Consider the following 27,514-nt stretch of genomic DNA (forward strand, 5'->3'; position numbering starts at 1 on the left):
TATATATATATATTAATATATATATATAAAACTACTATGAATAACGCCATATATTGTATCTATCCCCACTCCCTAGATCTAAATCTTTACCTGGTGTCATATACATAAATCATATATTGCTAAGATTTTAATAGGTTTTGTTTTTTTGGTTTCCTGGACTGCAGTATTGGTCATTTACCATTTAGTGTCTCATTTAACTCTTAATGTATTTTATTTCAGAATTTCATATAGCTCAAACAAAGAAGATTCTTTAGAGAAAGCAACTATTGATGCGAAAAAGTCCACAAATTATTTAGGTTTTAATGTAGTTTTATTAGCTGGCCTTGCAATTGTATTTGCTTGTTATTCCATCCAATTTTTCTTCACTAATAGTAATCAAAATCAAATAATATATGATGAAAGTAAATTTTATAGTGATGTAGGTAATTTAGGTAAAAAGTACAATGTCAACTACAATTCAATATTGCAGATCAAATCAGGTAAAAACATTGATTTTAATGTTAAAAGGTTTCAATAATACAAAAGTAACAATAATTATATGTTCATTTTTTTCAGTTATTTCCACAACATTTCATAAAAAAGATGCAGCCTCACTTATATTTACTTATAACAGTGCTAATTATAAGTTCGATCCAATAAATTTTAAACAATTTATGAATGATGTTGCCTTCACTGCATCTAGGTTTCTACGTAAGTAACATTCATAACGTTCACCCAGACTGTGTTCTACATTTGTGCTTAATTTCGAGATCCATTAAACCCATCCAGAGATATCTTCTAACAAATATCCATCTAAACATTCACTATTATAACATTAGTAACTTTTGCCTGCGTCTCCAACCTCATGTAATTAAAAACAACAAAATTAAATAGGGTATGTGTTCTTCCAGACTATGCCCTACATCTATGCCAAATTTCGTCCAGGTCTATTCAGGGGTTTAGTCTACAGACATCCATCCATCCATCTAAACTTTCTCATTTATTATTAATATGATTAATACTGATGATTAGAGTCCAGACCAAAATATATTGTTCAATGTATTTTAAAAACGTAAAACTTAATCTTACATGTTTTTTTTTAGGCAATGACAGCGAAATTCAAAACCAAGTAATTGTGGATAGCACCAAACTTAAAATGAAAGTTCATAGTGAACTTATGGAAAGATATCGAAATGATGTTACAAAGTCTGGAGTGATGTTAGTTACAGACCTTGATAAAGTGCCGTCGTCTCTCGCGATGGCATTCCATTATTATTGTGACGAATTTAATCCTTTAGTCAAGAAAAGTGCTATATTTTTCACTCTTGATATAGCAAGATGCTCAGGTGAGAATGTTAATAAATGAACTGTGGGTTTTCTGTTAAAACTTGTACACAAACATAAAGATTTCCATACTACTCTTACTTTAAAGAAAGGTTGACACAGAAGTGTTCAATCAACCTCTAACATGTTGAAGTACAATTAGGGACTCTAGTGGTGATCTACCTTAAAATATTTTTTGTATGTTTTTAATATGCAGTTTTTAGCATGTAGGATTAAAGTAGTACGAAAAATGCTTTTGTTTTTTTTATATGTTTTAAAAATTTGTGATGTTTCAGATCGTAAAATAACACATTCAAGTGTTGAAAAATGCTTGGCTAAGAAATGGACTATCATCCCCGCAGACAATATTGTTCCTTTGTTGACTAGAATTGTAAATGTTGTTATTGATGTTACTAATGTAATTTAAACAGAGTTGAAATTGCACTTGGTATTTCGTAATGTACTCCAAAATCGTATTTTGAAAAATATCCATACAAAGAATTAATAAACTAGAGACATATAAAATCAAATACAATAAAAAAAAATATTTAATGGATAGTAACTTAAGTAAATTAATATAAAAATTGCTGAAATTCCATCGATCACTGTAATCTCTTTAAATATATACTAATTATTGTCACCTCTTTTTATACTATATGTAACAAATTATGAAATCAATAATAACATGTTAGGGAAAAACGGTAGGTTTTGGTAAAATTCAATGGAAATTAGAAAATGTTTTCAAATCACTGATATTTCTTGTCTAAGGATTTATTTTGGAATAGTTCAGTGTTTAAATACGACGATACAGACTTATCTGTGACCATACCTTTGTAAAATAAAATTGTTGATAGGTTTGGTATCCCAAATCGGAGACAAATCCTCATATCCATTGAATTTGATCATAGTCAAGTTGTTTCTTTTTATGTACTTTTGGAAAAAGAATACTAGTTTGGCTTTGCATCATTTGTGACGAGTTTATTGCATTGTTAATTTATATCATTTACTTGAAAATGAAAATGTTCAAATGAGACTGAATGTTCATAAACAATGTAATTATTGCCTTAGCCTGGTGATTTTATATCTCTGTGATGACAAGTATTTTTAAAAAGTTTCATACCATTAATAAGTTAATTGTATAATTTTTTTTATCATAAAATATATGTTTGTTAGTTTCTTTTGTCCTATTTCACATGTTTTAGTTTTAAAGATTAGTATTTAATCTGCAAGTATTACATTTTGTTTATCATAAAATTAGACAATTTTGTTATAATCAGTCAGATTAAAAAATTAAGTTACACTTATTTTTTTTCTACCATTATTTTACTCTTATTAATTTTGTTGTTCGAGTCATAGCATGGGTTTTAACACTTTTATTACATCTTTAAGGGATTTAATCAATTTAAAATATTAATATATGTACAAAGATTTGCTGCATACAAATTACAAGTCTGTTTGATTAAAACTGCTGAGTCTCTTTATAATAAATTTATTTTAGATTTCTAGGCATAGACTATTGCATAAAAGCTTTGACTATAGCTAGTTATCATATATCAATGGCAATTTTGCTTATTTTAAATTAAATGGTTCTAAAAAAATCTGATGTTCCACACATCATTTAGGAAACACTATTACTGTGTTTGTAATAGCAGTGTTTGTCTATAATCTAAATAAATGAATAGCTTATTGTTTGTATTATAGCTTATTGCAACACCTTGTCCTTTATTACAACTTGAACACACCAATTTAAGTTTTTAGAGAGTTAATTCCATCTCTATTATTAACTGTAAGAACTGATATAACAAATCAATTAATAACTTAATATTTCTGTAATCAGTGCACTGGGTGATTGTATCGAAATTTCTTCATTTATGCATATTTTAACTATCTTGATGTAAAGAGAGGATTCCTAAAACAAAAAAGAAAAAATTAAGAAACACAATACAAACTATTATTTTTGTTACTAAAATCACTCACAACCTTAAAACCACTGATGATACACTCTTAACATTTATAATAAGTAATATTTCATTAAATAATAATCACATCAAGAAATGTATAATAATTGGGATTGCATAGTTTCTTCAGTACTTGTTTTATTTGTATAATTTATTCTTACGCTACTGTATTGGCCACATCGCACTTTGATCTGATGTGTTGGTCTCTGATGCTTCATTTACATCTAAGTCCGGTTCCAATTCATTATTATTTCTCGGTGGGGAATAGGTTGTCTGTAATTCTTCTTCCTCGTCTTCATCATGTGAGTCCTCAGATTCATCTGTTTCGTCATTTCCTAAACCAAATTCATTACACAGTTTAATTTAAATGTAAATTAATATTGAAAAACCTACAAATTGATATTTGTTGTCGTTATTATTATCATATAAATGGTAAATAACTTTTAGATACCTTCTTCTTCATCGGTATCCGCTTCTTCATCCATTGCCTCAGGTTCTGTTTTTCCTAAGGGCGCTCTTTTCATATACTGTTGTCCAATAGAATTCAACTGTAATATTAAATTTCCGTAAAGTCGATATTCAGAATTAATCACGATCTATGTGCCTTGTATGTTGGAATATTTAGCTATCTAAAAAATCTTACCCAATGTTGATTCGCTTGTTCTAAACTTGTTAATTCCGCGTCTTCGTCGCAAGGACTATCGGCGTTAAACCACTTAGAATCTATGAGGCGCGGCATTAAAACAGGGAAGGGTATATTCATTTTATTTATATTATTATCAATTAATCAAGGATTTCTTAGTTTATTTGGCCAAAACACTTAAATCATACAACTGCAATATTTTAAATTATAAAGGTCAGTTCAAAATTAAAACGAAATTAAACTGACATTGACAATTTTGCAGGAGGATATAGAATATACAAAGTAGTAGAGTAAACAAAATATTAAAGATTAAAAAATTATACGCCAGCTGTCTCGACAGATAATCAAATTGTACAAACTCACAAAATCTAAATTACACACACTAAATTAGCAATACTCCATGGCGGACAACTTATATTAATTTTTAACAAGACATTTTTTTGCAATTTATTAACTCGACTGGAAAATGGAGTTAATTCTCCTGAACTGGATTGTACTTCCCTGCCTGATGTTCTGCTAAAGACATACCTTTATGACTTACCAGAAATCGATTCAGGCAAACTGGAGATTATGTAAAAATAAAAGGCATACAGACATATAGTCAAATAATCATTATTTATTCAACAACAATTACAAAAGATGTATTATTTAGAAATATGATACTCTTCAGAATTCCAGACATAAGTCTTAGCATATTGTAGATGTTAAGTTATATTACCATCAGGTTTAAACAAGTAAAAAAACAATGAATGATAACTTAATCCTTTTCTCTATTCCGACAATAACAACAAAGAATATGATCATTCACAAGACCACAAGCCTGCATAAAAGCATAACAAATAGTAGATCCCACAAATTTAAATCCTCTTTTTTTAAGTGCTTTAGAAAGAGCTATAGATATATCTGTTTCGGTAGGAACATCTTTTACATTTTCCCAATTGTTAATAATAGGCTTGTGTCCAACAAAACTCCATATAAAATTAGAGAAATCTTCTCCATTATTTTCCATAGTCTGGTAACAAACAGAATTGTGTTTAATAGCTATTAATTTTCCTTTGTGTCTAACAACTCCTGGGTCATTTAATAATTGTAGTACAGCTGTCTCAGACATTTTTGAAATCTTATTAGGATTGAAATTATGAAATGATTGCTTATATTTTTCTCTTTTTTTCAATATCGTTATCCAAGACAAGCCAGCTTGCTGCCCCTCTAAACATAACATTTCGAAAAGTTGATAATTATCGTATACTGGTTCACCCCATTCAGTGTCATGGTACTTTATGTATAGTGGGTCTTTTGTCACCCAACCGCATCTAACGATTTCATCTTGAGAACATACTGATCGTGGCATATTAGTATAGTTCTAGAAGAATTACTAGAATGTTATATTAAAAATTGTGTCATAGGAAATTTGGCTTCAGTTCTTAGGAGGATAAAAATGCAGCTTCGTGTAGTTTTAATCGTTTTTACATACTAAATCTTCTATTATTTTATTGCAGTATTACAGTAATTGTGAATAACACAACAAAATATTTAAATTGATGTTTGTTTTGTTTACATAGTATTGTCACTGTCATACATTTATCAAAATGACAATTTTCAAAACTAAATTAATTGGCAATAGATAGTAAGCTTTTGGCCAAACCTATTACAAGTACCGACATAGTGTTTTAAATTCATTACCGCGATTAGGCTACAAAATTTTACAATTCGGGCTAATCTTGTTATTCAATGTCAGAGTAGAATAAAACTCTTCAGTTCAAAAATTAGTCTCCATCGCAATGGCTTTTTGGGAACTTCGCTTTTGAAGTTAAGATCTGTTTAAAGCTAAAAAACTTTAAAAACAACACGTTTTCATAAATTGTTCTAATCGTATAAACTTGGTGTATTAATGTTCAAATAACCGGTACAAATAATCCATTTTGGGCCCCCATATACTTTTGCAAGTTTAGACTGATGATTACATCTATGGGGTTTTATGTAACGCCTGGTTTGAGGACTGTGCATAACGTTTTTCAATACGTTTAAATGTCCACTGCTGACTGAACCCTCCGCCAGTTGCTGTAGAAGGGGAACATATTCTTGCTTCGATAGTTCATTAGAAATTCTCGTCATCTGCAAAAATAAAACAATTCTTAACTTTGTTCATACAGCAAATAATGCCTTTACTTTTTTTTAAAGTAATACTTACAACTGTCTTTAACTGATTATCGGATAAAGGCGTTGTAATAGGACCTAATAACAAAACACTACTATTTTTCTCTAGGCTTTCAGGATCCACCGATATTAGTTCATCACTACCATTACCCCGAACTTCTTCGTTCATTATTAAGAACATGTATTCATTTAGTAACTGGGGTGGTTTTAAATCTTCTGCGTAAATTTTTGACATAGGTGCTCGTGGTAAAAATTGGTTTAAGTATTGCTTCTTACTTTTTCTTTTTTTCTTAGATTTTTTACAACATAGAGATTTTAATTGTGCCACTAAAACATCGAAAAGTAATTCTTTTTTCTCTTCGTCTTCTTCACTCAATTCATCAACTTGAGGTCTGCTATATAGCAAGTTGTTTATTTTCTGGAAAGCGGCGTAGTCAGCGTCGTTCTTTACATGATATGGATCAACTTCTTTATTTTCTAGTCGAAAATAAGCAGACTGGCCTTTACCAATTGTTGGCTTTTCTATTGTCCGAAATCGGTTTTTAAAGTTAGGTTGCGTTTCAAAACCGTTGTTCAATATATCGTGTACTTTACTTTTGCCCATGTCAGGAATCATTTTTTCCTCTTTGGCTGTATTACCAACGGCTAATTTGATGAGATCGCTCAAATAATATTCATTTTTTGTTGGCTGTTCGCTTAACAATTTTATTAACTGTTCATCCGATAACTTGGATAGAATGTAGGTTCCGTCATTTTCTAAAATAAATTAAGCGAAAACGTTTTAGTTCTTATAAACACTTAATATAGCTAGATAATTCTAATTGTGCTAATCTCAAGAATGGGAAGCTATCGAAAGGATTCTATGAGATTTAGGAGATAAGCAAAATAAAAAGATAGTTTTTTGTCATATTCCTTACCAATGTTCTTTACGAGCGTCTTTGGCAAGTCCCGATCCTTGGGTACATAAGATTTTGATGACAAAAGACTTGTCACCTCACCTTCTGATCCACTATTTTCTATCACATACCCAGGACTGTTCAATATGGACAAGGAATTTGCAGCATGTATCTAAAAAGTCGCTTTAAATAATTATAGTAATTCACATCAATGTTTTAGCTGAGTGATCTTTAGCTTTAGTGAGATGATCGAGTGTATGGATAAAACGACAGTAATATGCTTTCTTGTTTTAATTAATTGAATTAAAAATTGAAGAAACTAAAATAGTCTTAAAATAAAATTTTTGGTTCACCTCAACTTACCGTATACAAAACAATTTGGATTGTGTAATCGAAACATGATAGCATTGTGCACTTCCGAAAGATTTGATCGAACTATTCTGCTAACGAATTTAATTTCATGGATAGAAGTCGCAGTCAGGGAAAAAAATAATATTGTCTCATTGTTTACGGAAATCATAATGAACAAGCGCTCGTAAAACATTGTTTCTAATTGCGATAAGGATTGATCGATTCATTCGGTGGCTGGTATAAATCTGAATCGCAGTATTCGTCAGTGATGCTTTCTACTAACTAAAAAATTCTTGTAAACAGGAAGAATTTTTTCGTATCGATAACAAGTCGAAATCTAATTTCACAACTAATGTCTACTATTAAACATAAGCAAAAATAGAATTGCTATTCCAACATTGTTTAGGTTGGTCCCGATTCTAGCTAGTCTGCGATGCCCCATGTACTACCAGGAGGAATTGTGTTAATACAGATTTCTCTTTCCATCCCATGCTTACCCGGTATCAGTAACGATCATAGGTTTAGACCTATGATCGTTAAGTACGAGTAAAGAAAACAGTGTTATACATTTTTTACGAATAACTTGTGTCCCAAAATCTAATTGTTTATTTATTTATTAAAAGCTATATGTTATAGTCATACTGTTCACCAAAACCTTAATGCTAAGCAAAACACTTATTGTATAGTATTCATAGCGTATAATTTCTCTTTATTTGAGATATAGAAAAATTGTCAATTAATTTAAACTTAATTATAGACGATATTGAAATTCGCTCGAATAATTTTAATGATCATAGACATTCTATGTACATCCCTAGTTTGCCCTTCATCGATTCGTTTCCTCCTCTCCTCTATTGTCTCTTTCCGTCTCTTTGTCTGTGACTTGGACAGCGACACGCCGCGCGCACCGGCACTGCAGCATTTTTTTAATTCGATCGCCTAACCTTCAAACGAAATTAAAATATGGCTGAGCCACGTGAAAGAACCTTTATTATGGTAAAACCCGACGGTGTCCAACGCGGGCTCGTCGGCACAATCATCAAACGCTTCGAGAAAAAAGGATTCAAGCTGGTCGCCTTGAAATTCGTATGGCCATCTGAAGAACTTCTACAGAACCACTACAGCGACTTATCTTCCAGGCCCTTCTTCCCTGGTCTAGTGAAGTATATGAGTTCCGGACCAGTAGTCCCGATGGTATGGGAGGGACTTAATGTGGTGAAAACCGGTCGTCAAATGTTGGGTGCAACGAACCCAGCTGACTCGCAACCTGGTACCATCCGTGGCGATCTTTGCATCGAAGTCGGTCGCAATATAATTCACGGTTCCGACAGCGTTGACTCTGCTAACAAAGAAATCGGTTTATGGTTTACTGAAAAGGAACTCGTTGGATGGACTCCGGCTGCCGAGAACTGGGTCTACGAGTAAATTATTCCAATATGTTATATACTCCATATATGTGTTTATTTAATTGTGATAAAGAATAAAGCCTAAATTTACTCAAATTGATTTTTTTTCCTTTCCTAAATTATATACAAGGTTTATACCTCTTTTTATTATAATTACTTAAACTTTCTGAACCAAAAGAAAATATTGATTATGAAAAAAAAATACACAAAGCTTATTATAGACTAGTTATAACTAAAGTTAAAAAACAAATAGCAATTCCATAACAAATCGAACAACTGTGCAGTAACATCTATATAGTGTTTTCTATATTTAGAGTATTGTGGGGGTATATTTAGACTATATTCTTGGTAATAGTTCTATATTTGTTTACATAGGTAGTCTTCTACTGAGATAAACAGGTTCAAACACTTTGAACTTTAATCAATTGAATATAAATAAAACACAACAATCTTACAACACTTTTTACTATTATATAATTTCATATTTAAAAATCTTATGTTCTAGCTTACAAAAGGCATCATTTTGATGCAGCATTTTTATATTTGGATGAGTTGTGCTCACTAAATATATTCTTTACATAACCTATGTATATTAAGTTGTTTAAAAATAATATATAAAATAATGTACACAATCAATAGAAATAAAAGGAAATACAATATTTAGCAAAATCAACCCATCCATTATAAATAAAATACCTTTATTCATAAGATATGCTAAACTAAATCACATATAGACTTCTAGTGTCACGGCAAAATTAATTTTATTTACAAGTGTGAGAGACAAATTTACAACAAAATTTGCTATTAAATCCGCATAATATAAAAATACTATATGTCGCTTATTCCACAGCCAATGATCTCGATATAAATAGACACTGAAATTAACCCATTCTTTATGGTGCTAGCTAACAATGTTACAATTATAAAATTAATTACAACAGTTTTTAATGTCTTAAGTTAAAACTTGATTTATTGATAAAATTGTTGAACCCAACATTCAATTTTGAGTTAAATTGCCATGATAAAATACAAGTGCACACTCCAGATATTAACATAAGTCAACTTTTTAAAATATAAATTTTTAATGAACACAAACCTGATAAACCGTTACTCTCTAATTTATAGCAATATATACCCGCTCAAGTAGGGATAAACAATTTATTGCTCTTTTTTTATGCGTAAATAATTTTATCATTCTTTTTCACTTCATATTGCTGTTGTCACATCCATGAAAAATTTTCGTTGCATTAAATCAACTATTGTCTATTGAACACTATAGACATTTTAAAAACCCGCTGTCTGTAATATCAACTCACACTTAACGACAGTACCAACTGCACCGTGCACATTTTAATTACAAATTAAGTAACATGTACCCTTTAACAATTTCTATTTACATTTGACCATATAACACTATTAGCCCCTTCGTACACAACGTAACATATATCTTAAAAACCTTTCGTTGCGTCGCAGTAAAAAAATAAAATCGTCACTCTAAACAGGTTCAAACTGTTAAGCCGCAGCACAACTAAATTAGCAGCTAACAGTTCAGTATGATGTACTACAACAATAAGAGCTGAAAAGCCAACTGCTCAGTTACTGACAGAAACAGCGCCAAAAAGGTAAATACAGGATAGTCTCAAAATACCATATCTTAAATCCTGTCCATTTACAGAAGTTAGTTGTACAAAGATAGAAAGTGTGTCAATTGTATAATGTAGCTGCACTATCTTGAAAATTGCAGCGACTTATATCACCTGATATGAGTAGGTTAGCGACTAAAATCGCCAGGTTTGGAAAATTGACATCACCTAGTGTACGAAGGTCCTTACTATGAATATCAACTGCCACATTTGACACATATCGCATCTCTTTTTTCAAATAGAATATGAGAGACATGTGTTAATATAAATGTTAACGCAGTGACAACCCATAGTGAAGGGTTTATTATTGTGTGTGTAGTGTGCTGAGCTCAAAGTGTTTGGTCTGGGCGGATTTCTATCTCTACGACGGGTTGCATGCTCTGCGACTCGCCGGTCTGCTGGCTGCCCTGCTCCTGCTGGTTCAACTGCACTCGAGAAGGCAACGGAGTCGTTTGACCTGTAAAAAACATTGTGTTACACACACCTGATGGTTAACAAATGGAACATATTTTATTTGAAATTAAAATGACAATGTTTCGCCTGCGACTCCGTCCGCGTAGTCGTTTTAAACTCACCATATTTATCGTGTATGCCGCGGTGCCTCTTGAGCGCGAACCTGTCTGCGAAGGCGGCGGTGCAGATGTCGCACTTGAAGGGCTTCTCTCCGGAGTGCACCTTCGCGTGGTTCTTCAGGTGCGCCGCCTGGCTGAACGCGGAGCCGCACGTGTCACATCTGTGTTAAGAAAATATTCCATAAGCTTTAGCCCGTGACTCCGTCCGCGTGAAATTAAAAAAAAAACAAAAGTGGGTAGTCTATGTGTTATTCCAGACTTTGTTCTACATCTATGCCAAATTTCATAGAAATCTGTTAAGCCGTTCAGGCTACAAACTCTAACAAAAATCCATCCATCCATCTAAACTTTCGCATTTATAATATTAGTAAGAAGTAAGATTCATACATTAACGCATGCAATATCACATTTGTAGGTCTGAATTGGTCTTCGCCAAAGAGACTAAGGCGGGGAGATACCAACTACCCCTGTAATCAAAAAATGTCAAATCCACATTACTATAAATAAAACCATTAATAGTAGCTAGATAAGCCGGTGGCGATCTGAAGCATGAAGAGGAAATATATCGGCATTTTAAGGATGTGACCACAAATATAAGATGGCCACAAGTTTATTTCCTAAAATTTTCAAACAAAAAACTGCTAGGAACAAAAATTTAAAATTGTAGCAAAAAAGACACTCTTTTAGTTTCAGTTCAAATGTTTTAAAATACATAAGTTGCCAAAAATGTGTATAGATGAGTAAATAAGCAAATAGTAAAATCAAGCCATTTTTTTTATTTATTTAAAAAGTAGGGAAACCTTTTGTATAAAGATGTAATGTAGTGTGTAAGATTAAGGTGAAATCAATGAAATGCTTACTTGTAAGGTTTCTCGCCGGTGTGGATGCGGCGGTGATTCCACAGTGTAGCGTGTCTCGCGAACCCTTTGTCACACACCTGCACATAATAAAACATTTATATTCAAATATATCAAAAAAATAGACTACACATTATTTTTTAATTTATTTAATCAACTACATCATACTAATATTATAAATATGAAAGTTTAGATGGAAGGATGTTTGTTATATTATAGTTTTTAGCTTAAACGGCTAAACGGATTTCGATGAAATTTGGTATATATGTACAGAATAGTCTGAAAGAATACATAGACTATTCACTTTTGTTTTTTTTTTTAATTCCACGCGGACGGAATCGCGGGCGAAAGCTACTAAAAATAAACATAACTATGTTAAAGGTATGGATTGTAACATGAGAATCTTTTAAATTCTGTGCATGCAATTTATTTTTAGTTTTTTACCGACAAATAAACTTTAATATATTAATTACTTATTGTACTTATTTCTTTCAAGACATAAACCCCTTGAATATTCCGAAAATAAAGTAATATGATGGTAAATTATTCTACACCTTACCTCACAAACATATGGTTTTTCTCCTGAATGTGTTCTTTCATGATTTTTCAAATGCGGCGATTGAGAGAACTGCATACCGCATGTACTACATCTAAAATAAATACAATACATTAAAATATCAAATAAACAACACAATAACTGAAATTTTTAAATCATAGATACAATGACCATTTAGGACATCCTTTAGTGCACATTTAATAAGAAAAATCTACAATTAGGAACTGATTTAGTAAACATTGACTACAAACGCAGTAGGACATCTTAGAGCAAATTCTAAGCCAGGGGTGTCAAACCGCTGGCACATTAATGTCATATTTTAGGTACACCTATGAAAATGTTGTCCACCTCTGATCTAAGGCAATAAACATAAAAAGATAATTTACACTAACCTATAAGGTTTTTCTCCTGTATGTATCCTTGAATGATTCTTTAGATAGACTGCTTTAGCAAATGCTATCCCACAGATGCCACATTTGAAATTCTTCTCTCCGGAATGTAACTTCTTGTGCGACCAGAGAGAGGAGTACCTCGAGAAGGAACCTCCGCATATATTGCAATGGAAACGTTTGTCCATATCCGCTTGACTGTGCTTATTCTTATTACCTCCTATGAATATTATACCTGAACCGTTACAGTTCTGACATTTCGTCACTGATGCTAGTGTTCTTTTCTTCACAGGATGATGTCCAGGCACTAGTAAACGTTATATTATTATAAGAGTTTTTTTAACAATTATAAGTAATGGAATTATTATTTGCCGGAAAGTTATTCCACGCTGAATTCGCCGAAATAGAGAAAAAGGAGATGCGTTGGCTATCTGTAACCCATGGAGGAAGGATATCTCCTTTTCCTAAATTTACCCACCTGTGATGTCAAGTCCACTTTCCCATTCTTAACTTAAAAGTGCGGGAAGAGAACGGAGTCAAAATTAGTGTCGTAGGTATTGCAGCTTGCCTAGTTGAACTTCTTCTAATTTGGACTCCTCATATATCTACTAATCGATATTATGTTCTTTAGGACATTGTCTTTTTCTCTCTATGGACTTCATACATTATTCTTTTCGTAAAAAACATATATAAAAGTAAGTTTTTCTAAAGTATTTTTAGCAATTAAACCTCACAATTAAAGGAAAATAATAGTAAACTATGAAACATTAGCAGATGTTGCTTTTAAGGGATGTTTTAACTTGTTTTTCATACTCACAAGGTTTCTGCGGCTGTGTCTGATGGTTGGTTTGCGCGGTGTCGAGTGGGTCTGCACCCTGCACCGAGGTCACACCGCTCACTTCAAACTTAACATTCTCATCGGATGTCACCAACAGTTGTGTTGAATTCACTAACAATGTTAAATACTGTGTTAATAATGTAATTTAACATAACTAATTTAGTTCAAAATATTTAAATTTTATTGCAATAAAATAGTAGACAATTTTGTTAATTCCTGAAAAACTCTTAAGTAATTTATAAACTGGTTTATTATTCATTAGGAATCATTTACAGTGTTCAAGGAAGTAAACTGTAATTAGCAACATTTAGTTAATTAAATAAGCTACTAAAATGAGCCTTTTGAAAAATCTATAAGGATGACAGTCTTAATTACATGATAAATTCAAATTGTTAAATGTGTGGATGGTAGATTTGCCCAAAATTTAATAATGGATCTTGAAAAAATGTGTCACAGATATGCTATTAATCAAGTTTTTTTAGTTCTGTACAGAAAAAATCGTAGGCAAGTTAGTTTATGTAATTGCAGGCTTGAAGTCTAGAATAACTAGTCTAGAATAACAAAACTTACATTGACTATTTCTCTGTTGATCAACAGAATCCTGTGCAATGCAATTTTCGCATCTTATAAGCTTCGGACCTTTTCTTTTGGGATTGTTATTTATTGGACCTCCACATGTTATACACTTCTGGACCTTATCTATTACTACAGGTTTTGCTGAAAAAGATAAATATGTTACATATAAATTGTCTATGGATTATTTCAAAATATTTCAATGAATTGATGACACAAATGTCTTCAATAAGTCTGTGATAAAGGTAAAATTGTTTTATATAATTCCTCATTATCATTGCATATTATAAAAATGGAGTGTCTGTCTCTAATATCAAAAGAAAAATTCCAGATTTCGGGAAGATGATGGATTTGTGTTGCTGATAACGAAAATCCCAGACTAAAAATTGTCTGTCTGTCAGCAAACCACCTTTGTTCCGGGTAATCTCCGAAACGGCTGGGCCGATTTTACGGGACTTTCACTGAAGGGAAGCTGACTTAGATAGGCACATTATAGGCTTCTTTTTTTTAAATTCTGCAGTCAAAATGGCATTATGGATGGTCCAAATTTGCACTAACAGAGTTTGCGAGTGACAGCTTGTTTGTATATAATTAAACAATGTAAACATACTAACTCTCTTGTATATGTACTTGATGTTGTGTCTGATCGGTTGGGTCGGAAGAAATAATTTGTATATGAGGTGGCATTGTCACTTCATTGGCCGTACTGACACCTGTCGCCACCACAGTTATATTGTTATCTGAAACACAAGAATGGTAACATTTATAATTTCAATTAGATGTTTTCATGCAGCTGTATCCATTTGTATTGGATACCTTTGTAAAACTTTCAATTGCAAATGTCAAAATTTAAATACTTGAGTGACAGCAAAGGCACATATACCTTTGGCTAACAATCACCAATTAATTCTATGCAATTTGCTTGTAGTTTTTACCTTTTTTCAGATACTTTTTTCCAATGTATTCACCCCATATATTAAAAAGCTTTCAAGTATATCTTAAAGAGTTGATAGTGTAGAACTTATTATCTTATTGTATTGTGTAGAACTTATTTTCATTATAAATCACTACATACTAGTCATAGTTACATGAGTAGTTAAATTTGCTTAATCTAACAAATTACATTGATGCAACAGGCAATGGGGTTGTCATAATTTGTGTCTGATCACAAAAGTCATTTTTTCTGACATATCAGCATAAATAAGTTTTATTTTAATACAGTTCTTCATATCTACTTTTATTAGTGTTCCAAAACAATTGCCACATACAGTGTTGTTTTAATATTATTTATATTAATTTAATGATTTTTATAGATGTCTCACCTGTGTCCTGTGCATGTATTCTTTTATGAGCATTAAGTAGAGTCAAATGTCCAAACATCAGACCGCACACATCACATTTAAAGCTAATGTTTGATATTGTATTCTGTATTCCATTTGGTGCGATTTGCATCTGGTTAACTAAGGCATAATTGTAGGAGAATGGCTGAGCTATATAACAAGTCTTGTCATCACTTGTTGTTAATTGCGCTATGTTCACTCCACCAGCACCTGTTGTGGTACCAGTACCAATTTTTCCTATCATATTTACATTGGTTGTGTAACAAAATGTGGGAAACTCCTGAAAATAATGTTATTGAAGTATGAATATAATAATGGTAATTCAAGTAGGAAATAATTTGTTTTCTAATAATTTATTTGCTATTAATGTTTACTATAAACAAATATAACTTTTCCATAGTTGTAATGTCCTTTGTCCACAAGACTAAATTAATTGATTACAGTAAATTAAAAAAAAAACAAACTTTTCAGCAATAAAGATGTTATTGAAAAGTGCAGTAGGAAGTAAAGAAAACATCAGTTTATGCTGCATACTTCTATTTGCTCAGCTTAGAATAGTTTAAAAACAAGTTACCTGTTGGGTCTGCTGGGTCTGTTGTGGATTCTTTTGTTGTACGTTTTCCATATTTTTGCCTTGTGATTTCTGAGTTGGATGCTCTTGATACTGAAGGGTCGGAACACTACCGGCTTGCACAGTATTCGTCGTGAACATCTTCTGTTATAATCTCATCGCAAGATTTCTCTAAATCAAACAGCGTAAAAGTACAATATTTTAACATAGCGGCACTATTGCGATATTTTCGACGAAATATCTTAACATGTTCAAAGAAAATTTAAAAGCGCGGCTAATTGTCCACACGAAAGAGAAACTCCAAAACATAAAGTGCGAAGGTAACGGGGGATATTTCTTATCAGTCTACTCTGCTCGTAAAAGATCATTCGTTCGATGAAAGCAGTGTCTCTGTGAATAGCGTCGATATATGTAAGAAAAGGATGACGGACTATCTATAGACGCGCTTCAAGTAAACGACAGACGCCATTGTATATTCATTTCTGTATTTGAGTGACAAAATGCAACGTTAACCGAAATGTGTGACAATTCTACACAACAATGTGTTTCTTTTTAAAGTATATCCTACCTCTTATAGTAGTTCTATAAAATATGTTTCCAATTTGAAAGCGAATGTAACATATCAGAATTTAAATTATCTTTCTATCTCACTTTGAAATCCTCAATTCTCCATCTCACTAAATAAATGAAATGGCGATACAAAGAAAATGGCGGACTACTAGGCTGCCATGTTGTCAGAAAGAAAAAATCAGTGCTGCCAGTGTAAAGTAAGAAAATGAGCTAGATGTGAATAATGTTTAAAATATTTTTTCATTAATTATTTGATGATAAATTCATTTTACCTTTAAATTCGTAAGAATTGCATTACGATTCAATGTTATAGATTTTATACAAAATTAATTACAACCCGGCAAAATAATAAAGAAAATACGGGCGCCACTGTCATTCCACATTATGGCAATATATTGCAGGTTGCATTCCTGCCTTGTGCATATAAAACATATGCAACAGACAGATCATATGTACCTATGTACTTTCCCCAAAACAGTCCCAGGAGAATCAAAGAAAAAAATAAGCAAAACAATCAGACATTCATGTTTAATACCAAATAGATTGCAATATAAACACTTAAATAAAATTAAATAAAAGGCATATATGTGATCGTTAGACCAGAAAATTTCATTCTGATAAACAGGTGTTTAAACTTATAATCACTTGAATAAAAGTTAGATCAAGAAGCAAAAGCAAGTTTACAATAAAACATTGATTTATTCCAGTGCATTTTTAATGCCATGTCAGGCCTCTTTACTAATATACAAAGTAGTCTGGGACTTCATGTTGGGATATTTTCTATTTTCTTGGTCAGGTTATGTTTATCATGAACCAGTTGTACTGCAGAATTTTTAATATTCTTAGTGAAATACTCCAGAACTATGCTAGCATTGCATTTTCCTCTTTTTTCTAAAGCATTTACTATTACATTTAATCTATTTCCCCAATTTTGGCAAGTATTCTTTTTAATTTTCTCAATAAGATTGTGTTCAGGGCACCAGTAATTTTTTATCTCACCTTTTATAAGACAATCTCGAAGCTTTTTCAACATATAGATTACCAAAAACGACAATGATTTATTTTTCCACATCATTTCATTTTCTGGTACAATTTCCCACAGAAATAAAGTTTTTATATAGTAACTAGACAGTTTTTTAAAACCCTGAACATCACGTAAATGTTTAATGATTCTCACTGTGCTTTTTAAATTGTTTTTACCTCGAATTAGATGTCGCTCTTGAATTGGAAATGTTAAACGCCAACTGAAATCATTCTGCGTTGGTTTTGGTACAACAAAATATTGTTGTATATTGGTAGCACTGACTTTAGTGAACAAAACTGATGAGTTGACTGGTTTCTTTGGTAATGTAAATGCAAAAGTTGGTACTAAGTCAACATCAATAACTGTATTATTGCATTTTATAATATTAATAGTATTGGCTGGTCCAGATCGCTTTGATTCAATAAAGTAACAACTATTATTTAATTTTATAAATCGTTTTCCATCTTTCACGGGCAAAGTATTTATAGTTGTATCAACAACACTTTGAATCCATGAACGAAATTTCGTTACGGAAAAACGATATTTGGCATTGCACCACATTATAGTCTTTTCAAAACCTTTACTTGCTGTAACCGGAGATTTAGCCAACCGTCTAAACTCTGAGGGCAATCTGACACAAGTATGGCCACATTCCGATTCTCTTGCATCCAAAATTATTTTATTCTCATCAATCGGAATTCTCAATATAACATTTATGTCATATTCATTAGGTTCCCCCACACGCAGACCATCATAATAACTACCCAAATAGTCAAGTCTTGGATTCATACTGTCAAATAAGTTATCACAAGCACGCATTCTACTTATAATATCCTCTAACACTGAATGTAATATAAGATTGTTGCACTTTTTATCTCTGTCTTTCAGTCTTATGAACTGACGATTCAGATCCTGAAATACCTCTTCCATTTTAACAGTATTATATTTCCTTCGTACTGCATCCACTCTGTAAACAATTGAACAATTACATAAACAGAACATTGCATTATTATATCAGTTGACATTAAGAGAAACGGTGTCCAAAAAGAGAATTACAATTGTTAAAAAATATATTTAGAAATAGATGGTTGATCACCTTTTTCCCATAGTGAGACCAAAATTGTCAAAAAATTATAAGCTATTATATTTTATTCTTCTAGTTATAATTTTATCCAAGTGCAGTAACTTCAACAGTCCATAATTCACAATTTTTCTGCGATAATGGAAGTAAGGTAAAAATTAAGTTATAATAACAAAACATTTGTTAACTTCACAGAGAATTGTGCAAAACTGAATAGTAGAGTATGAAATGTGCCTTTATACATTAACAAGGGGAAGAACCACATTGCTATATACATGTAAGTTTCAACATGAACGGTTTTTCCCCTAGTCATAGATTAAAATTAGTGTTTTCACAGTTACTAAATAATCAATAAGATTAACACTGCATCTCATTTTTACTTGCACATCATGCAGAAAAATATAAAAATAATGTAAAGTTTGTAATTTCACTAAAAGAGTATTGGTGAATCATTAATAATCAAAATTGTTACAATAAAACACTTGCCATGTAAAAGTTTTATTATGAATTGATTTCAGGTTTTAATTCACTCTCATCATATTCTTGTTTATCTTTTTTAAATGTCTCTAAAGCTTCTTCTAAATTTTCAAATGCAACTGGTTCTATACTGTCTGACTCATTCACCACTTGTACTTTATTTTCTATGTTGTCTGTTAAAAAAATAAAGAATATTTAGTGGATAAGTTGTAACTGTTTGAAATATATTTGTATTTGCAATTTAAAAAAAAAAAGTTGCCTAACCTGAACCATCTTTTGGTGTGACATATGCATGCTCCATAGATAGAAGCTTGGTAGTTTTGAATAAATATTTCAATTTTTTTTCAGGTAGTTTATCAAACAAGGGATCATCACAGTGTGGTGTTTGGTCTTCTTCAAAAAATAAATATGTTCCTAATGGATTCTCAAAATTTCCTACAATACAACATGATTAATCAATAGCACCACAAGGTGCACTTTTTGAAAATAAATTGGCTCTTGTATTTAACTTAATTCTTTTAATTTGATTCTTTAATACGTAGACATACTTTACAATCTGAAGGTCATGTAATGTTTTTAGCTATATAAAAGTTTTTACCTGTAAAAAATGTATCGTCCAGTTGTATAACTGGATTTTTTCTATCTATACCTAAGACATGGATGTTTTTATATTTTTCAATATTTACTGTATCTTTAAACTCTGCATATACTAAAATTTCTTCTTCTGAATCCGAAGCAGACGTATTCATTATAAACTTTAAACCTTAAATATTTAACAAGGTTAAAACATATTATTCAAGTAGTTATACCTAGAAAATAATTTGTTATAATGTATATTAAATACAATAGATTACTACAACAAAAAACGAAAAAAACATGTGTTTTATGAGTTCGATATTATGTTTTTATTTTTATAATGACAATGACATGTTTATTATCGGACATATTTGAGTTTGACAAGATGAGGATGACAAAGATTATAAAATGTTTAAGTGAAAATTCAACATCGAAAAATGATTATCCATAATCATGGTCAGTCACCAAGATCATTAATCACAATAAAAAGTAGTAAAATGGATTTAGAAAAAAAAATACCATAACATCTTTACTTCGTTACGAAATGAAAGGCGAAAATAGGTAAACAGAGGTTTCAATCAGGGGCTACAGCATCTTTATACCTAACTGCCAATAATTTCAACATTATTTTATTTACCTTTTCAATCTTAAGAGTTGACAGGGGTAAAGGCGTAGTAGCAGTTTATAAGGTACTAAAATGTAGTACTTATGGGATAACGTGAAGTAAAGTAAAGACTACCACTTACGTTTCGCTTAGTGAACAAGATACCAAATGCCTATATTCAACTTCATTATTTCTCTTTATTCTATATATATATATAAAGAGTTTGTATTATTCTATCTATCTTTATTAGATACAAATCGTAGGAATTTCTTCGGATATGCGAAAGGAGTAAATAACAAAAACATGAACATTATCTTAGTTGACAGTGTGTTATCATAACTTCGAACTTAGACTATCAAAATGTCATCATGAAATGTAAACTGCAGAATAACATACCATCATATTGTTATGAATTAGGACTCGAATTTAAGCTAACGTTCTCTGTAGTTGTAAATGTTAAAAATAAAAATGTATTTCACAATGTTTAATAATCAAACAATGAGTTGCATGAATATGACATTATACACTTTGTTTTAATTTCACATATAGGATCGATTACAATTTCACATTAACGATGATAAATTTATACACGAACTTTAATATATAAATAACTTTCTTTATTGCATATCACATCCATATCCAAGGAGCATTACCTACATTTTTCAAGGTGGTAACATCACAGGCAGAACGTTCCAGAACCCCAAGAAAAATAAATGCTTACATCATATTAACATGATGTTACTAATTATTTGTAGTAGAGAACACATTCAACGGCAAAATGAGATAATTATTATGCAATAAACAAATCGGAGAAATGTCTTCGCCTCCCAGGGAATCCGTTATTTCTTTCCTCCAGGAGGCTGTAGTGGTTGGCCTCGTTCTTTTCCTCGAAGTTTTATTCCAATCGCTCTTTCTATTTTTCCAAGTACCAAATTGTTTGGAATTCCTCGGCCAGCTTCGTAGTCATTTACAATTTGAGGTTTCTCACAAATTTTTGTAGCTAAATCTTTTTGACTCATACCTTTTGCTTGTCTTCCTTGCATTATCAGTTTTCCTAAATCAAGTGGTATTTTTTCATGTCGTAATTCTTCGGTTTCTCTATCAAGTTTAGCGGTATTTTTAGTTGTACCATGCTGTTTATTAGTACCTGCACCATATTTTTGTTGCGTGTCAACTGGTAAACCTTGACGACGTGCGGCGTTTACGGCTTGTTCAGTCTTAAGTGCGGACGCTTTGGGTGGTTTCTTTCGGAGAATTGTAACAGTGTCCCAATCCGACATAGTTATTTTTGTCTTTTAAAATCACCGGTTTCAACACTGAGGTTACAATTTCAGAAGACAGGCTTTTCAATTTTATTTGTGGAATGCAATGCAATTTTTATGGTTCTAGAGGAAATCAAAGAGAAAACACATGTTGCTACAGAGTAAAAATATCAAACTTGGAAATCATTTTGCTTTAAATATTTTTAATCTACTCGAACAACAGATTATCAGTTTACTTTGTGACTTCTGTTCCAATATCTGTCATTTTATTTCAAATGTCATTTGACAGTTGTTCGTTTCCTTTTCAATCAAAACAACCAAAAACAACGTTTAAAAGTAAATAAAACAAGCATTCGACACATGTGGGACGTTGTTAAAGTTATAATTATATCAATAAACATTTAAAAGAAACCCCCTAAGAGAAACACTCATAATGTCGTTTAGTTTTGGTTCAAATTCTGCACAACAAAATACTCCTTTTGGAAGTGCCGCTAAACGTATGTTAATTTCTATTAATTGCCGTGTATTACAATTTTCATAATGTAAATCTAATTATTTGACTATTTTAGCAGCGTTTTCCTTCGGTAGCACTAATACAGCGACAACAAGCACTGCTGGATTCGGAGGTTTTGGAACTACTACTTCCTCGGCCGGATTTGGTGCATTTGGATCTACTGCAACTAGTACAGGTCTGGATCTATCCTTTTAATACTATACAAAGTTAATGTAAAAGATAGTTAAAAGTCTTGATATGAATATGTTTATAATTCAACTACCCTACACAACACTGTGAATTAAATTTAAAATGTATTATATGCGGATGTGATATTATTTCTATATTTTAATTTAGCAGTGGCACCTTTTGGCACTCAACTAGGAACCACACCAGCCTCAAGTGCTCCATCCTTATTTGGGACAACTGCTTTTGGAAGTACTGCTGCAAAACCAACTACTGGTGAGGTTTATTAAAAGTATTGAAAAGAATTATAAGATCTAATAGTAATCTCGTATAAAATTCTAAGTCACCTTCACATGGCCCATTAATTGTATTCTTTATCTTGTACAGGTTTTGATTATAATCAATTAAAAAAAAAAAGCAACTTTCTCTGTTGTATTTGTATCATTGTTGCACAATAACATGCACAATCAATTATTTTAAAGTTATAAGTGCATTGGAAACATTTACAAATTACTAAAATAATAGTTTGAATTAATCTGTACTAATATTACAAAGAGGAAAGATTTGTATTTTTGTATGTATTCAATGCACATAAAAACTATTAGTCTGGTTTTAAAATTCTTTCACCGTTCAAAAGGTATGTATGTCTGGTAAGTATGTCTGTGATTAACATAACATTATTTCATTTCATGCGGACGAAGTTGCGAGCAACAGCTAGTAATCATAATTTTTAGGTTTTGGTGCTAGTTTTGGGACCAACACATTCGGTGCTGGTACAGCTTTTGGTACCGGTACATCAACATTTGGAAGTGCAGCCCCAACATTTGGTACAAACACTTTGGGTGCAAACACATTTGGCACTACACCTAATCAAGGTTCCACCTTTGGTTCTACCTTTGGAACTAAACCAGCTACTTCGGGATTTCTTGGTTTTGGTACTGGACTAGGTGCTACAAATACATTTGGACAACCACAGGTAATCTTATTATAGTTATTTATTTTTTAAACATATAGTAACTGAAATGTTAATTTTGGTGATGCCAAACATGTATAGTTGTAAGGTAATTCTAATACAATTCAATAAACCTCTTTGAGTCCCTTTAGATTATAGTTTCATTAGCATTTTGGTTAAACAGCTCAACTTACAAACTATCCGCTAATAAAAAGACCAATTTGTGACTTAAATGTGGTTAAAAATTAAAGGTTTAATTTAGTTCATCCTGTACATTTACAAAACCTTTAATAAAAAACTGTATATAAAAATTAAATACAACAAATTGCATAAATTAAACATTATCATTTAAGCAACAACAACAACAACAACAGCAGCAACAACAGCAAGGGCCGGCAACAGCACATGAAGCGCTTATTGCTGCGGTGTTCAACTGCAGTGTGTTTGGAGATGAAAGAGATCAAGTACTAGCCAAGTGGAACCTCTTGCAGGCACAATGGGGTGTTGGTAAGTTTATTTTTTATATTTTTGTTTTGTCTTTTTTTAAATTTTTTTATTGTTTTTTTTTTAATAGTGAGAAACATTAGTTAATAGTTTAAACCCCCATAGACATATACAATATAATAAGAACTACAAATCTCAGTTCTAATATTTGATTTTTTTTAAATAACTCATGTTTCTAAGAGTTAATTTAACTTTATATAAGTAAAGGGAATTTTTAAATATATCTAATTCAATTTTTATATTAATTCTTTACATACAAAAACATATATCTTAATGTAAGTTAATGTATTAACAGTTTATTCTTGTCACTAATTAAATTATTTTTTTATTCTTTTAAATACTGAGAATTATTAATATTGCTTTATTTATACAGCACACTAACTTTCGCCTGCGACTCCATTCGCGTGAAATAAAAAAAAAACTAAGCAGCCTATGTGATCTTCCAGACTAACCTCGACACCTAACACTAAATTTCATCAAAATCCATTCAGCCGTTTAGTTTACAAACTCTAACAAACATCCATCCAAGCTTTCGCATTTATAATATTACTATGATTAGTGGCTAAAGTTTTCAGATCTATTTATGTATGTTTTTTTAGTTTTGTATATATTTTATTTCTTTGAATTACAGGTCAGGCGTATTATAACAAGAATGCACCTGCATTGGAATTGAATGAACAAAATCCACTTTGTCGGTTTAAAGCTGTTGGATATTCTAGACTGGCAGGCAAAGAGGACAAGGATGGCCATGTCTCTATGTTGTTTAATAAATCTGATCAAGAAATCAAGTAAATATCGCCAAAATCCTTAATATTTTTAATTTTAAATTATAAACAAATATTGTAAACATATGGTGTCTAGTGTTACTCTATTACTGAAGAATTTGTATACAGTAGAACCTCTATAACTTAAAGTCCAAGGGAAACAAAATATTTTAAGTTATAGAGGTTTAAGTTATCAAGGGTCTATGTTGTAGAGGTTTTTGGCTCTGATGGGAAGGGAACATGTTATTTTTGAAGTTAGAGAGGTTTTTAAGTTATCATGGTTGTAATTATCGAGCTTCTACTATATTTTAAAACATTTGTAAAAGTAAATTTTTAAATACCCTTTAGTTAATTGTCCAAATGTACCAAATTGCAATTGTAATTAAAGTGTTAAGTAATATATTTTTTTTTATAAAGTTTTGCTCTTGATTTTGAAAAGTTAATCAAATATTTATTTGAGAAATCATAATTTCTATGTTTCTTTTTTAGGAATAATCAGCAAGCTTTTATAACAATGATATCCAATATACTTGGAAACAAACCGAACTTAGTTGTCAATGTTGAATCTATAAATACAGTCTCGGAGAACAAAACTCAGGTAATAATAAAATATATTTAGTGAGTTGGCACGTGGAGCAGAGGACTACTCTTTTTATATATGTGCCAAATCAAAGGAATAGATTTATTTCGTACTTCATCTTCAAATTGGGAAATAAATCTTTTTATTTTTCGTTTCTATTTAAATTTGAATCACATTTTGCATTTACTGTATTAAATCAAGTCAATTGCGTAATGTATTTTATTTAAGTTAATTTATAATTTATTGAAATTATGTTTACTTATTTGTTATTTAAAGTAGATTGCATAAGAGTTATAATTTAAACTAGGGTTGTAACGGAACTCAGCTTCCGCATCCGCAAGTGCGGAATATCCGCAAGAAATGATAACTCCGCATCCGCTATCGTTAAAATGGCCTCTGTTACAACTCTAAGTTAAACTGTACAAAATGTTTTTTAACTAGCTTTCGCTCGCGACTACGTCCGAGTGGAAAAACAGTAGCCAAAAACTATGTTATTTCAGATTTTGTTCTACATTTATGACAAATTTCATCGAGATTCTGTTTAGGAGATACAATCGGACAAACATTCATCAAATTTATCGTATTTATATTAGTAAATTGTTTATTATAGGTAGTGATATACGTAGTGGACAAGAACGCGGGCAACGGGCACATATCCGCGTCCGAGCTGTCGGCCTTCCTCAACAGTGGAAACGCGCGCTCCTCGCTGACGTCATCGGGCTGCGGCGCCGTCACCCCCGCCACCAAGCCCACGCCCCTCATGCTGGAACAGTACCTGCAGACTCCACCACCTGGTATGCATACTTAATTCAACACACACATATATTATACTAACTGTTGTCCACGACTTCTCCTGTGTGGAGTTTTAAAGTTCAAAACTTTTCTCCCCTTTTTTCAACCTATCACCTAGTATTAACTTAATAACGTAATCTACGTAATAACAGCAATGTACTAATGCAAGATTCCAAATTTCTAAGCCTGGTAGCTTGTAAGCTGATTTTTCAGTTACCCTTGTTATTTGTTCGCGATATCTTCTAAACTATTAGTCCAATTTAATTACTGTAAACAACAATTTTATTCTGCAATAAATTCTCCTGACAACAAACGCATTTATTTGCATAAGTATTAATACTGAAACCAATAAAAGAAAGCCGCAAATAGCGTGCGGTTTTTAATTAATTTTGTAAACAAAAAAAGTGGTTACTGTATGATCCATCTATCCAATCTTTGGGATTAGTAATATTGCTAAGATTATATACTAGCGATCGTCCGCGAATTCGTCACCGCGGAATTGAAAAAATAAAATCTATAAGATTACTTAAACAAACGCGAACTTGCAGTCACGCAGATAAATATTTAGAAAATAGTTCTTATTAAAAGCAACGCAATTACATACATACAGAAACTTCAATTATATTTATAGTCTCAACACATTTTGGTATTGTTTTATTGTCATACTGAAGGTTGGTATTTAGTCACTAAGGGTGTGTATACACTAAGGACCTTAATTGGTTGTTTTTGTTTTCATTACTATATTTCTATTTTAAGGTATGGACTTACGACTATGGAAGCAGGCGCAAGCTGATAATCCCGACCCCGAGAACTATATTCCAGTCCCTATTGTTGGATTTACTGAGGTAAGTTTGATTAGTTTATGTTATTTCCATGTTTAAGTGTCAAATAAAAGTAACATATATATGTAAACAGTGGTAGAGCCCGCTTTAACATCTTAGCACGAATAGGCCGGCTCGCCCGGTGTAATACCACGACCACACAGAAAACAGGCGTGAAGTGGAAATAATTCCCCGTTTCGTCTGATCAGTGTGATGCCGGAGGCCTAATTTTAGTCCCTTTTCCGTATTTTATAAAAAAAAAAATATTTTAAGATGGATCACAAGTTTGTTAAAAAAAAGTACCATAGTGTAAATTAGAATTTCCTAAACATTTTTTCTTACAGAATTTTAAAATGTGAACCTTGCTAAAGAAATGATAATGATAAAAGCATTTTCTATTTCAATTTTCTTGGTGGTTTAGTCATCTGCGTGGGCGCAGTACCCTTGCTTGCATATAGTCCCTGCCACATCATATGAAGTTCTGAGCAGCCAACATGATTAAAAACTTCCACTATTACTGTTCTGTATCTCCGTAGGGAACAAGATAGGAAATTTCATAAATTATGCACGTCTATACTTCTATACTAATATAATAAAGCGTAAACAAACACTACTTTGTGGAGTAGGATGTCAGCAATTACAGCAAGGTTATTATGGTAACGGTAATTTTAACATTTGCAATTGAGATTTTGACAAATGTAAATTATAGACTTTTTATAAGTATATGCGGATGAAGTCATAAGAATGAAATTGTGTAATGTTGAAACCGAAAGCGT

At 31.7% G+C, this 27,514-nt stretch overlaps 10 protein-coding genes across 11 annotated transcripts in view; 3 read left to right on the plus strand and 7 right to left on the minus strand.

Annotated features, from left to right (window-relative positions):
* Positions 1-1,767, plus strand: part of LOC106107953 — a 2,443-nt gene extending 676 nt beyond the window's left edge. Inside the window, exons 3-6 of the mRNA XM_013288985.1 lie at positions 220-479; positions 556-690; positions 1,083-1,325; positions 1,599-1,767. Coding sequence (XP_013144439.1) covers positions 220-479; positions 556-690; positions 1,083-1,325; positions 1,599-1,729 — 769 coding nt within the window. The 3' untranslated portion in view covers positions 1,730-1,767. The remainder of the gene's footprint in view (positions 1-219; positions 480-555; positions 691-1,082; positions 1,326-1,598) is intronic.
* Positions 1,768-3,173: 1,406 nt separating this feature from the next.
* Positions 3,174-4,153, minus strand: LOC106107958 (anaphase-promoting complex subunit 15B-like). Its single transcript, XM_013288991.1, has 4 exons — positions 3,904-4,153; positions 3,712-3,808; positions 3,446-3,595; positions 3,174-3,211 (listed from the first exon to the last, which is right to left on the minus strand). The coding sequence occupies exons 1-4, from the start codon at positions 4,021-4,023 to the stop codon at positions 3,183-3,185; spliced, it is 396 nt and encodes a 131-aa protein (XP_013144445.1). The 5' UTR covers positions 4,024-4,153; the 3' UTR covers positions 3,174-3,182.
* A 348-nt stretch (positions 4,154-4,501) lies between these two features.
* LOC106107954 (DNA-3-methyladenine glycosylase 1-like) lies at positions 4,502-5,451 on the minus strand. The gene has a single exon (XM_013288987.1). The coding sequence runs from the start codon at positions 5,252-5,254 to the stop codon at positions 4,661-4,663; it is 594 nt and encodes a 197-aa protein (XP_013144441.1). The 5' UTR covers positions 5,255-5,451; the 3' UTR covers positions 4,502-4,660.
* Positions 5,452-5,590: 139 nt separating this feature from the next.
* LOC106107951 lies at positions 5,591-8,061 on the minus strand. Its single transcript, XM_013288983.1, has 4 exons — positions 7,320-8,061; positions 6,978-7,128; positions 6,095-6,816; positions 5,591-6,018 (listed from the first exon to the last, which is right to left on the minus strand). The coding sequence occupies exons 1-4, from the start codon at positions 7,362-7,364 to the stop codon at positions 5,770-5,772; spliced, it is 1,167 nt and encodes a 388-aa protein (XP_013144437.1). The 5' UTR covers positions 7,365-8,061; the 3' UTR covers positions 5,591-5,769.
* Positions 8,062-8,167: 106 nt separating this feature from the next.
* LOC106107956 (nucleoside diphosphate kinase) lies at positions 8,168-8,809 on the plus strand. The gene has a single exon (XM_013288989.1). It carries the CDS (start codon positions 8,271-8,273, stop codon positions 8,730-8,732), a length of 462 nt encoding a protein of 153 aa, XP_013144443.1. The 5' UTR covers positions 8,168-8,270; the 3' UTR covers positions 8,733-8,809.
* A 275-nt stretch (positions 8,810-9,084) lies between these two features.
* On the minus strand, positions 9,085-16,814 carry LOC106107948 (zinc finger protein 665-like). Of its 2 annotated transcripts, XM_013288980.1 has the most exons (11): positions 16,621-16,814; positions 16,056-16,223; positions 15,464-15,761; positions 14,756-14,881; positions 14,139-14,285; positions 13,548-13,679; positions 12,734-13,037; positions 12,345-12,435; positions 11,789-11,865; positions 10,932-11,089; positions 9,085-10,813 (listed from the first exon to the last, which is right to left on the minus strand). In XM_013288980.1, exons 2-11 carry the CDS (start codon positions 16,191-16,193, stop codon positions 10,686-10,688), a joined length of 1,599 nt encoding a protein of 532 aa, XP_013144434.1. In that variant the 5' UTR covers positions 16,194-16,223; positions 16,621-16,814; the 3' UTR covers positions 9,085-10,685. The 2 variants fall into 2 exon arrangements, with proteins under 2 accessions (XP_013144434.1, XP_013144435.1); XM_013288981.1 differs by lacking the exon at positions 16,621-16,814 and having other exon boundaries at positions 16,056-16,595.
* A 310-nt stretch (positions 16,815-17,124) lies between these two features.
* LOC106107949 (cyclic GMP-AMP synthase-like) lies at positions 17,125-18,852 on the minus strand. The gene is made up of 2 exons (XM_013288982.1): positions 18,743-18,852; positions 17,125-18,613 (listed from the first exon to the last, which is right to left on the minus strand). The coding sequence occupies exons 1-2, from the start codon at positions 18,751-18,753 to the stop codon at positions 17,386-17,388; spliced, it is 1,239 nt and encodes a 412-aa protein (XP_013144436.1). The 5' UTR covers positions 18,754-18,852; the 3' UTR covers positions 17,125-17,385.
* A 357-nt stretch (positions 18,853-19,209) lies between these two features.
* Positions 19,210-20,028, minus strand: LOC106107955 (general transcription factor 3C polypeptide 6). Its single transcript, XM_013288988.1, has 3 exons — positions 19,803-20,028; positions 19,469-19,639; positions 19,210-19,377 (listed from the first exon to the last, which is right to left on the minus strand). Exons 1-3 carry the CDS (start codon positions 19,951-19,953, stop codon positions 19,229-19,231), a joined length of 471 nt encoding a protein of 156 aa, XP_013144442.1. The 5' UTR covers positions 19,954-20,028; the 3' UTR covers positions 19,210-19,228.
* Positions 20,029-20,853: 825 nt separating this feature from the next.
* Positions 20,854-21,787, minus strand: LOC106107957 (endothelial differentiation-related factor 1 homolog). Its single transcript, XM_013288990.1, has one exon. The coding sequence runs from the start codon at positions 21,662-21,664 to the stop codon at positions 21,224-21,226; it is 441 nt and encodes a 146-aa protein (XP_013144444.1). The 5' UTR covers positions 21,665-21,787; the 3' UTR covers positions 20,854-21,223.
* A 125-nt stretch (positions 21,788-21,912) lies between these two features.
* Positions 21,913-27,240, plus strand: LOC106107803 (probable nucleoporin Nup54). Its single transcript, XM_013288806.1, has 10 exons — positions 21,913-22,143; positions 22,216-22,335; positions 22,497-22,601; positions 23,060-23,301; positions 23,631-23,784; positions 24,413-24,569; positions 25,035-25,143; positions 25,736-25,919; positions 26,674-26,762; positions 27,160-27,240. The coding sequence occupies exons 1-10, from the start codon at positions 22,080-22,082 to the stop codon at positions 27,238-27,240; spliced, it is 1,305 nt and encodes a 434-aa protein (XP_013144260.1). The 5' UTR covers positions 21,913-22,079.
* The last annotated feature ends 274 nt before the right edge of the window (positions 27,241-27,514 follow it).

Source organism: Papilio polytes, unplaced genomic scaffold (assembly GCF_000836215.1).
Source record: "Papilio polytes unplaced genomic scaffold, Ppol_1.0 DF821845.1, whole genome shotgun sequence".
Lineage (NCBI taxonomy): Eukaryota > Metazoa > Arthropoda > Insecta > Lepidoptera > Papilionidae > Papilio > Papilio polytes.

Coding starts and splice junctions, on each gene's coding strand:
- LOC106107954 (XM_013288987.1), bottom strand. CDS start 5,254: ATGCCACGATCAGTATGTTCTCAAGATGAAATCGTTAGATGCGGTTGG.
- LOC106107803 (XM_013288806.1), top strand. CDS start 22,080: ATGTCGTTTAGTTTTGGTTCAAATTCTGCACAACAAAATACTCCTTTT. Junction 22,144..22,215: donor TTTTGGAAGTGCCGCTAAAC/GTATGTTAATTT, acceptor TGACTATTTTAG/CAGCGTTTTCCTTCGGTAGC. Junction 23,302..23,630: donor ATACATTTGGACAACCACAG/GTAATCTTATTA, acceptor TTATCATTTAAG/CAACAACAACAACAACAACA.
- LOC106107955 (XM_013288988.1), bottom strand. CDS start 19,953: ATGAATACGTCTGCTTCGGATTCAGAAGAAGAAATTTTAGTATATGCA. Junction 19,640..19,802: donor GGACGATACATTTTTTACAG/GTAAAAACTTTT, acceptor GTTGTATTGTAG/GAAATTTTGAGAATCCATTA. Junction 19,378..19,468: donor CACACCAAAAGATGGTTCAG/GTTAGGCAACTT, acceptor TTTTTTTAACAG/ACAACATAGAAAATAAAGTA.
- LOC106107956 (XM_013288989.1), top strand. CDS start 8,271: ATGGCTGAGCCACGTGAAAGAACCTTTATTATGGTAAAACCCGACGGT.
- LOC106107958 (XM_013288991.1), bottom strand. CDS start 4,023: ATGAATATACCCTTCCCTGTTTTAATGCCGCGCCTCATAGATTCTAAG. Junction 3,809..3,903: donor AACAAGCGAATCAACATTGG/GTAAGATTTTTT, acceptor TTAATATTACAG/TTGAATTCTATTGGACAACA. Junction 3,596..3,711: donor GGATACCGATGAAGAAGAAG/GTATCTAAAAGT, acceptor AATTTGGTTTAG/GAAATGACGAAACAGATGAA.
- LOC106107951 (XM_013288983.1), bottom strand. CDS start 7,364: ATGCTATCATGTTTCGATTACACAATCCAAATTGTTTTGTATACG. Junction 7,129..7,319: donor TCCAAATTGTTTTGTATACG/GTAAGTTGAGGT, acceptor GCGACTTTTTAG/ATACATGCTGCAAATTCCTT. Junction 6,817..6,977: donor GACGCTCGTAAAGAACATTG/GTAAGGAATATG, acceptor AATTTATTTTAG/AAAATGACGGAACCTACATT.
- LOC106107948 (XM_013288980.1), bottom strand. CDS start 16,193: ATGTTCACGACGAATACTGTGCAAGCCGGTAGTGTTCCGACCCTTCAG. Junction 13,680..14,138: donor TCAACAGAGAAATAGTCAAT/GTAAGTTTTGTT, acceptor TAACATTGTTAG/TGAATTCAACACAACTGTTG. Junction 13,038..13,547: donor GACACAGCCGCAGAAACCTT/GTGAGTATGAAA, acceptor AACGTTTACTAG/TGCCTGGACATCATCCTGTG.
- LOC106107957 (XM_013288990.1), bottom strand. CDS start 21,664: ATGTCGGATTGGGACACTGTTACAATTCTCCGAAAGAAACCACCCAAA.